General features: G+C 44.7%; 1 protein-coding gene across 1 annotated transcript in view; it reads right to left on the bottom strand.

The window, feature by feature from the left end:
- The window catches only part of LOC310648218 (DNA topoisomerase 2-beta-like), a gene marked incomplete at both ends in the record, with an annotated part of 347,379 nt that extends 336,525 nt beyond the window's left edge, over positions 1-10,854 (bottom strand). The window contains 1 exon segment of the mRNA XM_083375966.1: positions 10,759-10,854. Within this exon segment, the coding sequence (XP_083232092.1) occupies positions 10,759-10,854 (96 nt within the window).
- Positions 10,855-13,495: the final 2,641 nt, after the last annotated feature.

Genomic DNA, 13,495 nt, shown 5'->3' with positions numbered 1-13,495 from the left:
GTCAGGATGAAATCATTGGAGTGGGGAGACTGCATTTATATCATCAGCGTTTCTGCACTCCACTCATAGAGCACGTTACCGCTCTGTTTGTTTCAACCGGCCGTATTCTTTTGAGTCGCCTCACATTCGTTCCTATGGAGTGTGATTTTCTCTCAGTGTCTGCTGTCGGAAGAGCATTACTGTCAGTCCTATTAGCTATAGTCACAATCAGAGAAAATGGCATTGAAGGTCACAAATGGTGATTACGTGACTGTGGGGCATTGAAACATTGTAATTGCAAGCCAGTTGCCAAGTACCTGAATTGCAATCACATGACATCAGGGATGCTGCAATGGCCATAACTACCATGACCAGTCGTACGTCTCCCTCGTTCAGCACTGTCTTAACCTTTAATGGTTGCTGAATGAGTGGTTGTTCAACAAGAACTATCTGTACTTGGTTAAAACTCCACTTTTAAGTATAATTTCTTAAAGAAGACAAGAAAACTATAAAAAGCAGTACTTCTGAAACCTTGTTACTCTGAGAGTAACTGGAAGCATTCACTTGCAACTTAACTTACATGACTGATTATTTTAAGTAACTGTTTGCTTAAGGGGGGGACTTTACTGCTGTAAGCTGTAACAGGTTGAAGCATTTCCCAAGTTATAGGCCTATTTATATGAACCACTCTATTGCCTCTTCTGCACTTTGCAAATGGAAATCACTTTTGCATAAAAAGCAAAACAAGAATTAGGACTAGTTCACTTGTTCTATCAGTCCAATGCTGACACAGCCCTAATTTGTAAGTAGTGTAGTCTCAGTAACCCTTATTTTTAAGATGCAACTGCTTCTGTAAAGACACATTATTCCACACAAAAAGGACATGTGACCTTATTTTACAAAGAACCATCAACCTTAACATGAAAAGTAAATTTAGATTTTTTTCCAGCACCACTTCAAGTTCTAACATTTCACTCATGCATCTGCGGAATAGCAGCAAGCCCTTTTGAAAAAAGACACAAGCTGCTTTGCTACTGTTATGCTATGTTGCCTTTTTAGGGTCAGTTACAATAAGGAAGTGACCCTACTTTGAACTTTCTGAAGAACAAAAGGAATGAAAGTAATAGGCTAAGGCAGACATGTCAAACACAAGGCCCACGGGCCAAATCCAGCCCACCATGTGGTTACAGTTGGCCCGCGGAGCTACCCTGGAAACAGTGAAGGACTGGCCTGCAGCACGTCGGCCCGGCTCAGGGAGACCAGGTGCTGATCTACAACACGGTGGTGGCTCTCCAGGCCAGAAAGCGCTCAGGCTTAGATTTATTTATTTATTTATTTATTTAGTTATATTTATATACCGCCCTATTCCCTGAGGACTCAGGGCGGTTTACAGGGAATTAAAAATCCAAAATACAAAAATTAAGAACAAATTAAAAAGTATTAAATTAACCCTGTAGTCAGTTAAAAAGAACCCCAGATTAAAAATTCTTCCTCAGTCTGGGCCCGAGAGCTGAAAAAGCCAGGTCTTCAGGCCCCGGCGGAATGATCGGAGGTCGGGGGCAGTCCTCAGCTCCACCGGCAGCTGGTTCCAGAGGGCAGGCGCTCCCACTGAGAAGGCCCTATCCCTGGGTGTCACCCGCCGGCAATCTCTCACCGGCGGAACCCTGAGCAGACCCTCCCTGTGGGAGCGCACTGGGCGAAGGGCGTTTGATGCCGGCAGCAGGTGTTCCCTCAAATATCCCGGACCCAGGCCATGTAGGGCTTTATAGGTGATAACCAGCACCTTGAATTTCACCCGGAGGGCAACCGGAAGCCAATGCAGCTCGCGGAGTAGAGGTGTTACATGGGAGTATCGGGAAACCCCCATTACAACTCGCGCGGCCGCATTCTGCACCAGTTGAAGCCTCCGAGTGGTCTTCAAGTGCAGCCCCATGTAGAGAGTGTTACAGTAGTCCAAACGGGAGGTCACAAGCGCATGAGTGACTGTGCGTAGGGCGTCTTGGTCCAGATAGGGACGCAACTGGCGCACCAGGCGAACCTGTGCAAAAGCCCCCCTGGTCACGGCTCCTATGTGATCTTCAAAATTGAGCCGTGAATCCAGGAGGACGCCCAAGTTGCGAGCCCTATCAACGGGGGGTAACGGGGGGTAACACGGTGCAGCCCTGGAACCAGCGAGGGGGTGCTCTCGCCCGCTCCCTGGGCATGCATGCAGGAGGTGGCAAGTGCGCGGATCCGGCCTCCCTGCCGATTGTCTTGCCCTGCAGGTTGACTACATTCTGAGCGCTTCCCTTTCACTCAGGATGCCAGCGCTTGCAGCCTCCTGTGTGCACCCAGGGGGCGGGGCAGAGGCGGCAGGGTGGCTCGTTGCTGCTTCCAGGGCTGCCCTGTGGATCTAAGGCTGAGCGTGTTCTTGCTTTGATGGATGCTACCAGGTTGTAGATCAGTGCCGCCACCCCCCACCAGGACCTCCATGGCTGTAGCCTCACAGCCACAAGGCTTCCCTTTCACCGGGACCGACGCCCCCGCATGTCTCCCCCATCATTCCTTCCTGAGCGTGGAGGAAGGAAAGAGATGGAAATGAGAAGCAGGGAAGGAAGGAGGGAAGGGAGGGAGGAGGGAGATGGGAATGAGAAGGAGGGAGGCAAGGAGGGAAAGAGGAATGAAGGAGATGGAAATGGGAAGGAAGGAAGGAAGGAAGGAAGGAAGGAAGGAAGGAAGGAAGGAAGGAAGGAAGGAAGGAAGGAAGGAAGGAAGGAAGGAAGAAAAGAAAAAGGGAAAAAAATAGATCCAGGAAACTACAGACCTATCAGCCTGACCTCAATACCTGGGAAGATTCTGGAAAAGATAATCAAACAACAAATCAGTGAACACCTTGATGCAAACAAAGTCATCACTAAAAGTCAACATGGGTTTGTCAAAAACAGATCATGCCAGACAAATCTTATTACATTCTTTGACCAAGTGACAAAACTAGTGGACCAGAGGAATGCTGTAGATATAATTTACTTGGACTTCAGTAAGGCATTCGATAAAGTAGATCACAACTTACTATTTGATAAGTTAGAAAAATGTGGGTTAGATAGCATTACCACCAGATGGATTCGTAGCTGGCTGACAGGCCGTACTCAGCGTGTGGTCCTCAATGGAACCGCATCTACATGGAAGGAAGTGTGTAGTGGGGTGCCCCAGGGCTCTGTTCTGGGCCCAGTGCTCTTCAATATCTTCATTAATGATTTGGATGAGGGGATAGATGGGGAACTCATCAAATTTGCAGACGACACCAAGCTGGCAGGAATAGCGTGTACTCCAGAAGATAGGCTTAAGATACAGAAGGATCTGGAGAGACTCGAACACTGGGCATTATCTAACAAAATGAAATTCAATGGTGAAAAAAGTAAGGTTCTACACTTAGGCAGGAAAAATCAAATGCATAGGTATAGTATAGGTGGTACCTTGCTCAATAGTAGTAACTGTGAGAGGGATCTCGGAGTCTTAGTAGACAATCACTTCAATATGAGCCAGCAGTGTGCTGCAGCTGCCAAAAAAGCCAACACAGTGCTAGGCTGCATTAACAGAGGGATAGAATCAAGATCAGGTGAAGTACTAATAGCACTTTACAATGCTTTGGTAAGGCCACACCTGGAATACTGCATCCAGTTTTGGTCACCACAATGTAAAAAAGATGTTGAGACTCTAGAAAGGGTACAGAGAAGAGCAACAAAGATGATTAGGGGGCTGGAGGCTAAAACATATAGGGAACGGTTGCTGGAATTGGGTATGTGTAGTTTAATGAAGAGAAGGGTGAGGGGTGACATGATAGCAGTGTTCCAATATCTCAGGGGCTACCACAAAGAAGAGGGAGTCAAGCTATTCTCCAAAGCACCTGAAAGCAGGACAAGAAGCAACGGATGGAAACTAGTCAAGGAGAGAAGCAACCTAGAACTAAGGAGAAACTTCCTGACAGTTAGAACAATTAACCAGTGGAACAACCTGCCTCCAGAGGTGGTGAATGCTCCAACACTGGAGGTTTTTAAGAAGAGACTGGACAGCCATTTGCCTGAAATGGTATAAGGTTTCCTGCCTGAGCAGGGGGTTGGACTAGATGACCTCCAAGGTCCCTTCCAACTTTATTATTATTATTATTATTATTATTATTATTATTATTATTATTATTATTATTATTATTATTATTATTATTAGAAAGAAAGAAAGAAAGAAAGAAAGAAAGAAAGAAAGAAAGAAAGAAAGAAAGAAAGGCAACCTGGTTGGTGATACCCCAGTTCACACAGTTCTGCTTCAATCCTGGATCCACTGAGACTTGGGCTCAAAGGAGAAATCAATTTTGTGTTCTGTTTTGTCACAGACAGGACTTTGTTGGCAATTCAAGTTAACATTGCTATTCTTGAATTGTGAGCTCTTAGAAAAGTATCCCCTCCTTGTATGTTGCAAACAGCCATTTCCAGTGGTGAAAACAGGACAAAGCCAAGTGGGAAAAAGTATTTCCTTTTGCTATATTTCCAGTCTGAATTAGACCATGGCAGGGTCCCTACAGAAGAGCCCTTTTAAAGATTATGTATAGAAAAGCAACATAAAAAACAGAGGAGTTCTGATCAACTATCACAGCCACTATTTTGACAGTTTTGCTGTACTGTTGTCTCTGGATGCCCCCACTAAATGCAAGCACGGGATAAACTTGTTCTGTACCAGCCTGCTACCGGCCCTGCAGAAAAGGCAGCGACAACCCCTTTTACAAGAAGGCAAGAGGCTGGAACTAAGCCTGCCAAATTTATGGATACAAAAGCAAACAAGACACAAACCATGAAACAGGAGCTATTCAAGCGGTTGCCTTCAGCAAACCAGCCCTCCCACACATTCCCCTTTTATACAGTTCAGGGCGTGGCTTCTCTCTGCCTCCTTCCGAGGTGCCCCATTGCCTTCCTCTGTTTACTCTATCTATCTATCTATCTATCTATCTATCTATCTATCTATCTATCTATCTATCTATCTATCTATCTCTATCTATCTATCTATCTATCTATCTATCTATCTATCTATCTATCTATCTATCTATCTATCCATTAATCCATCTCTGTCTGCCATTCTGCCATTCTGCCTGTCTCTATCTATCTATCTATCTATCTATCTATCTATCTATCTATCTATCTATCTATCCATTAATCCATCTCTGTCTTCCTGTCTGTCTGTCTGTCTCTATCTATCTCTCCCTCTATCTCTATCTATGTATGTATCTATCCATTAATCCATCTATGTTTGCCTGTCTGTCTTTCTGTCCGTCTGTCTGTCTGTCTGTCTGTCTGTCTGTCTGTATCTATCTATCTATCTATCTATCTATCTATCTATCTATCTATCTATCTATCTATCTATCTATCTATCTATCCATCCATTAATCCATCTATGTCTGCCTTTTTCATTTCTGCCTGTATCTATCTGTTCTGTACCAGCCTGCTACCGGCCCTGCAGAAAAGGCAGGGACAACCCCTTTTACAAAAAGGCAAGAGGCTGGAACTAAGCCTGCCAAATTTATGGATACAAAAGCAAACAGAACAAGACACGAACCATGAAACAGGAGCTATTCAAGCGGTTGCCTTCAGCAAACCAGCCCTCCCACGCATTCCCCTTTTATACAGTTCAGGGCGTGGCTTCTCTCTGCCTCCTTCCAAGGTGCCCCATTGCCTTCCTCTGTTTACTCCTGATTGACTGCCTCCTGCGTCGGGCGTCCTTGAACAGGGCCAGCTGTGGGTCATCTTCATCCACCCTGTAAGGCTCACACAGCTGGGTCTGCGTCGTGACCAGGTGGGAGGGGCCTGGCTGAGGGCTCTCATCAGCAAGCTCTCCAGCCCCCTCAGCAAGGTCTTCAACACCCCCCTCCTCCTCTGAGTCGTCCGACCCAACTGCCGAACCCACAGGCTGACCCTGAATCACAACAAAACTGAGCCTGGTTTGTACTCAGTCTTTTAAATGGCCACAAACTACTAGCAAAAGTGGCATTTGATCACAAGGCAAAGAAGCATCAAGAAATGTTTCCCTTTTGCATTTGAGCATCCAAGAAGGGACAGGAAAGAAGGGGAAAGAAGGGAAGAGAGCAAGGAAGGAAAAAGAAGGAAAGAGGGAAAGAAAAAGGAAAGAATGAAGAGGGAAGGAAAAAAGAAAAGGGGAGAAGGAAGGAAGGAAGGATGGAAGGAAGGAAGGAAGGAAGGAAGGAAGGAAGGAAGGAAGGAAGGAAGGAAGGAAGGAAGGAAATTATAATGAGAGGGAGGGTTTGAGGAAAGTCCTGCCTTAGCACTTGGCCACGAGCAGCCCTGCTGCCCTTTTGCCATCCCCTTGTCCCCTCCTCCTGACCTCTCCTGGTGGTCTCCCATCCTATCACTGAGGATGCTTTGGTTATAAAGCCGGGTCTCCTCACATGGAGAGGGAGTGGTCCTCCCTCTGACCCACACCCTTTGCCTTTTTGCACACACCATGAGCAACCTGGCCAAGGAGAGCGAGCCAAGCAGCAGCAGCAGCCTCGAGGATGTAAGCGCAGCCAAGCACCCCCTTGGGCTGGGCACTTGCCCTCCACTGCCCAGGGCTCCAGGCAGCCTGCACCGCTGGGGGGTCCTCCGTGTGGCCTGAGAGGGATGGCAAGGCTCATCTGGTGGACAAGGGTATGGTGCTCGCCCTGGTCTCGCCTTCCTCTGCTGGAGACAATGGATACCCCCCAGCCCCACCTGGGCCACCACAAGTGCCTGCCCCCAAAAGAGTGATGGTGAGCTGGCCCCGCCCCCAGCCACTTCCACTCCAGCCCCGCCCCCACCCCACCCCGAGGTCAACCACAACCCTGATGCAGCCCTCAATGAAAGCAAGTTTGACACCCCTGGGCTAAGGGAACTACTTAGTTCCTTAGTTATATCATAGCTGTATATATCCCCACCACCCACCACCACCCCCGGTGCCAGCAAGAATGAAGCTGAGTGCTCTTTATTGCACTATCAGTGACTTGCAAACTGTCCTCCCAGAGGGGGATTTCATTGTGGTAGGGGATTTCAATCAGACTGACTTGAAAGCAGCCCTCCCTAATTTCCATCAATACACAGATTTTCCTACCAGAGGTGCAAATTCTCTGGATTTAGCTTACTCTAACATTGAGAAAGCATTTAAAGCTGCCCCTCACCCTCATTTTGGCTCCTCAGATCATCTCTCTGTGATGCTTATGCCAGCATATAAGCCTTTGTTAATTAGAGAGAGACCAATTAGAAAACAAGTGAGTGTGTGGCCTGCAGGAGCTATGGAATCTCTACAAGACTGGTTTGGGTGCACAAATTGGAACATATTTAAAGAGGCTGCAATGGATGGACAATATACTGATGTGAATGAGTATGCTTCTACTGTGTCTACTTATATCCAAAAGTGTATGGAGGATGTCAGTGTTCTTAAGTCTATTATGCGAGCAAATGAGAAACCTTGGATGTCACAGAAGGTCCGTGCAATGTTGAAGGTGAGAAACACAGCTTTCAAATCAGGTGATGCTGCAGCACTTAGAATAGCAAGAGCTGAGTCGAGGCGTACTATAAAATCAGAAAAGCAGGCCTATAGTCAGAAAGTGCAGAATTTATTTCAAGATCCTATGGACCTGAGACATGTGGGGCAAGGTATTCAGGTAATTACTGATTATAAGGCAGCTTCCCTGATATACAGTATAAGGGTGACACAGACACTCTAAACATGCTAAATATGTTTTGGGGACAGTTTGAGGCCACAAACAACGTTCCAGCAAGGAAGGCTGTTCCCCTTCCTGATGAGCAGGTGCTCAGGTTTGATACAACTGCTGTTCAGAAGGTCCTGCAGAAAGTCAACACTTGGAAAGCTGCAGGTCCTGATAATATCCCCGGGCAAGTATTTAAGGAATGTGCTGACCAGGTGGCCACTGTTCTCACAGACATCTTCAATCTCTCGTTGCATCAGGCTGTGGTTCCATCATGTTTTAAGACTGCAATCATTGTACCAGTGCCCCCGCAAACTAAAATCACATGCCTCCAGTTGCACTCATTTCCATTATGATGTAGTGTTTTGAGAGATTGGTAAAGGACTATATGGTTTCATGCCTTCCCCCTACATTTGACTCATTACAGTTTGCATATCGTAAGAACCACTCTGTAGAAGATGCACTTTCCTGTGTGCTTCATCTTAGCTTGGCGCACCTGAAGGGGAAGAATACTCATGTGCAAATGCTGTTTGTGGATTTTAGTTCAGCATTCAACACAATCATCCCTCAGCATCTGGTGAACAAACTGGGCCTATTAGGTTTTAATACTCCTTTATGTAATTGGATACTTGATTTCCTTATTGATAGGCCCCATGTTGTGTGAGATGGAAAGAAAGTTTCCAATTCCATCTCCTTGAGTACAGGTTCTCCATAGGGCTGTGTCCTGAGTCCGCTACTGTTCACCTTGATGACCCACAACTGCTGTGCGAAATCTGCTACGAATCATATTGTGAACTATGCAGACGACATGGCAGTGGTGGGTCTTATTCGGGATGACAATGAAAATGCTTATAGGGAAGAGGTGAAGGCTCTGGTGGACTGGTGCAATAAAAGTAACCTGGTTCTAAATGTTGATAAAACAAAGATCATTGTAGATTTTAGAAAGAGCCGGCATAGTCATACTCCACTCAGTATCAAGGATGCAGTTGTAGAGGTGGTCAACAGTATTAAGTATCTGGGGGTGCAGATAACTAACAATCTGAATTGGTCTCTCCACACATCATCCTTAGAGAAGCATGCAAACCAGCGTCTGCATTTCCTACGTCGGATGAGAAAAGCACATCTTTCTCCTTCTGTCCTGGCCACTTTTTACGGAGGCATGATTGAAAGCATTTTAACAAACTACATCACTTTCTGGTTTGGTGGCAGCAGTGCCTCAGATAGAAAGTCCATACAGAGATTGGCAAGGAAAGCCGAGAAGATCATAGGAAGCTTGCTTCCTGGTATTCAGGATGCTGTTTATAAGCACTATGTGCTTAGAGCTCAAAGCAGTGTTAGAGACCCCACATACCCACTTTACGGTCTGTTTCTGTTGCTTCCCGCTGGGAGGAGGTTTTGAAGTATTTCTAGCAGGACTACCCGATTCTGTAATAGCTTTGTTCCCTATGCCATCCCTCTGGTAAATTCACAAGTTTTGTTTTTCTCACCATGCCCATCTATACATAACCAGAACTAGACTGTTGTTTCTCTGTGTCATATATGTGGGTATATACATAATTCTGTATGTCATATTTATGTAGCGTATATCCGAGGTGGTGACCCTTTGAGAGCTGTATGCAACGAAATTTCATTTTAATGTATGCCGATTAGTGTACATTCAAAGTGACAATAAAGTTATTCTTCTTCTATTTTACTGTAACCATTCTATTGTTTCTCCCCACATCTTTCAAGAAAAAAAAGAATGATTTTAAGTAGCCTAAAATAGTATTGAAGGGATTTTATTATGCTTAAGGTTGATGTTAGTAATATTAATATTAGTAGTGATACTTTGTAATCATCTTTGTTTATGTGCAGCTTTGTAGGTGTTTTATATTGTGAAATTAGTTATATAAAAGCAAATGTTTCATGCTTTAGGTACAGGTTATTGCTTACATGAAAAGAGCATGGTGAGGGGAGGGGGAAAAGGAGTTATGGTGGAGCCTGGGTTGTTGTGTATGAATCATCATGTAGGAATTATTTTTCTGTACCTTTTGGTTCCTAGTACCAAGACCAGATCTCTTTGTTCTGGAAAGGTATAAAAGGTGGAAGACATCTTTCCTGGTTGTTGCCTTCCAGCCACGAAGAGAGATGTGGCCACCCAACTCTATTTTGATCAAAATAAAAGTTGTTTGCTTGCTGAAACCTCGGCTCAGGAGTTTCTTTGGCTCTTTTAAATTCCTGAGTAATGCTGGGGAAATTGTGAGGCTAAGTGTAAAACAGTATTTCTAGTCCTTAACACCCACACACTGCAATTTTCTCTTATGTTGCACCTCTCACGAATGAAGGCAAATATGTGTCCCAGGATAATGTTGCAGGATCCAATCTGGGTCAGTCACTGGGACCAGAGGTTTAGTCTTCCGAGCTTTCAGACTCGTGCTGGAGCCCATCCTCGGGAATCTTCTGTCTACCAGTGTGTGTGCTGTCCCCCAACTAACTCCACTCTTATTCTACTAAAGGGCCCAAGATTGAAAAGGCTATCATTTCATGATTATTTTGTGACAGGAGATATGGAGACAACTTAAAAGATATGTTCATGTAGAACAACAACAAAAAGACCTGAACTGGCTTTCATGTAAGTGAAATTATTGTTCAGAAAGCTTCCTCTGCTTCTCTAGATCTAAAACAAATCTAAGAGCCGTTACAATTTCGGCAACCAGGGAAGAGGCAAATAACTCTTCTCAAACGAGCAATTCAGCAAAAAAGACGTGTAATTTATCAGCGTATACACGAAGAGCAAGACCCTCTAGCTAAATAAGTGGATCCTCGCTGAAGTAGCAAATCCTGCAGGCCCAGACCAAGCATGTCAGCTTCCCCATGCCATCAAATGCACGACTCCCGTTGCCTCCATTCCTTTCGCGGACGGGGAATAACCACCCTCCGCCCCAATTCTGTGCTTTGACTTCCTGCATCTCCATCTGAATAAGCATCTTTGCTCCTCCATTATTTCCCTGGGGTCTTCAACCTCTCGTTTCAGTCTGTGCCTGTCAAAAAAGCATCAAGAGCGGGGAGAAACAAGGAGATAATGCCAGGCAACTTACCACCCAGGTTAGGCCCCCGCTGCTGCTGCTGCTGCTGCCACCGCCGCCTCCTCTTCCACTGCCGCCGCTGCCGTCACCTCCTCCTGATTTTACCATTATTTTACCCTCGCTTCAGTATAAATAGTTATAAATAGAAAGGCCTAAAAAGGGGGGGTGGAAGGGAGGGGGGCAGCCAGACCGGACCTGGATCACAACTACACTCACACACTCGTTTCCTACACCGCAGTTTCGCAGGGCGGAAGGAGTTGTTTTCGATCTACCGAGAAAGAGTTCTTCCCACCCAGCTCGCATGCACGTCCACACACACCAGCCCCAAAGCTTCACTCTCGCGCGAGTGTGCGTGTACCTGCTTCCCCCACAGCACCTAACTTAACTTCGAGGCATGCGCGCACCTAAGGGGTGCGAGCCACCACAGCCCACCCCCGCTGCTTCACTGTGCACGTGCCCCACTACACCTCCCCTCAGGCACTTTACAGCGTGCGCGCGCACACCAGATCTGTTTCTTCCTGTTTCTCTAGAGCATGCTTAAGGCCACAAGCATTTATTTCATATTTTAGTTTAGACAGAGCTATTTCTTTTAAATAGCGTTAAATAAAAAAACGTTTGGCGCTTGAAAAAGAGCGACTAGAAACCAGCTCGTGAGGGCCCAGAAAACGCCGCAGATGGGGGGGAGGGGGACTCTTCCATTCAGATGACGCTCCTGACACCAACATTTGGCGGCGGCGTAGCAGATGAGCCAGCTTGGCCGTTGTGTGGAGTACCGGAGGCGGCGGCCACCTTTTCCGTTGAAGCGGGATCAAATTGCCAAGACCCCGAATTAAAAAGCGGCCTGGCAAATCCCCAACCGGTTCCCTGCCCGCGCAGACTATAACTACTCTACCCCCATCCGGAACAGCCACCTCCATTTCCCTTGTAGCCACGCCGCCATCGGTCAATTATAATAAGATGACAGCTGCACGGATCTCATCACCTGCCATTCCCAAAAAAGCCACTCCCGAGTCCGGTGCTACGTCAATAGAACTGTTTTTCGGAATGAGTATTGCAAGAAATAGAGGCTATGTCGCTGAGTTGAAAGCAAAAATATTTCTTTAGCAGCTAAGTTTCAGGTCAAGCTCGCTCTTTCGGACGCAGAGGGTTAGCCGTGCCTAAACTAAAATCGCATAACTGCAGCTGATTTTGGCTAGTATATTGTATATACAGGTGAAACTCGAAAAATTAGAATATCGTGCAATAGTTCATTTATTTCAGGAATGCAACTTAAAAGGGGAAACTAATATATGAGATAGACTTATTACATGCAAAGCAAGATATTTCAAGCCGTGATTTGTCATAATTGTGATGATTATAGAGTACAGCTCATGAAATCCCCAAATCCACAATCTCAGAAAATTAGAATATTACATGCAATCAATAAAACAAGGAGTGTACATAGAACAATATCGGACCTCTGAAAAGTATAAGCATGTGTTGGAAGAAAAGTCTTCATCATTGTTCCTCCAAGTGGGGAATAAACATGGCAACTGCTATGGGAAGAAGATTGTAGCTTATTGCAGAGGAAAGCCAGACAGAAAGATGGATCCAACAGAAAAAGAAGGACTGAGCACATGTGGGTAGTGGGTTTTTATACCCCCTGGACTCTATTGTCTGGAGTTATTTCCTGTTTCAAGCTTTGTATTTCCTTTATTGAAAAGAAATTGAAAATAAGAAAGAAAATAAGAAAGAAAGAAAGCGTTTGCAAACGCGGCCTCTTAGACCCTTCCTAAGTTGGATTGGGTTCTAAGAGCGTGCTGAGCAAGTTTCAAAGTAGGCATTTTATACTCTTTCAGGATACATGCCATTCCTAAGAAGCTTAAGTCATTCTTTGAAGTTGTTTCCTATTTCTAAAGGGGTCCTTCTGACCATTACCATCTATCCCTTATGATCTTATCTAGATCTTATCTCGTTTACTTGTAATTTCCACCTTGGTTGTAATTTCCACCTTGGTCCGATGTTCCTGTCTCTCGGAAGCTTTTTAACATTTCAAAAGAATTTGTTGATTACCATTTGTGAGTTCTCTGTCTGAACAGGAAATAGATAGCCCCACATCTTAGTGTTACATTTTATACAATTCATTGGTGTTACATTTTATACAATTTATAAAAGAATAACCTTTATTTATTTTCCTTTAATTCCACCCTTTTTCTCTTCTACCTGAATTATTCTTTTATACTTTTAGGAATTCATCATTCCCTAATTTTTCTTCAAATTCCTGTGGAAGCACGTTATTATATTCTGAATCTTCTTTCCCCAACCCCTGTTTTCCTACCTTCATTATTAACATTGTTTCTTTCTTCCTAGTCTTTTGTTGTTATTAAAGTCATGTTCTTTTCATATAAGCAATCATCTGTACCTAAAGCATGAAACATTTGCTTTTATATAACTAATTTCCCAATATAAAGCACCTACAAAGTTGCTTGCACATAAACAAAGATACATATACATGATTACAAGCTTTCACATTTCTGTCAGTGACTTCTTTGACATATTCCTTATATGTAATATCGGACTGGGGTCTAATAATACAGTTTAGGGCCACAATGACAAAATAGAGAAGCTATTTGGTTGGACAGTCCTTTTCTTTTTAAGTCAAATTAAAGTAAGAAGTGATGTTCTCTCAAACTTCACATTTGAAAATGAAACAATTGTTTGGGCCAGATCAATAAAAAAAAAGTATTTGATACTGAAGGAATCTCAAATG

Source organism: Vipera ursinii, assembly GCF_947247035.1.
Source record: "Vipera ursinii genome assembly, chromosome: W".
Lineage (NCBI taxonomy): Eukaryota > Metazoa > Chordata > Lepidosauria > Squamata > Viperidae > Vipera > Vipera ursinii.
This window is presented reverse-complemented; position numbering and strand designations above follow the sequence as displayed.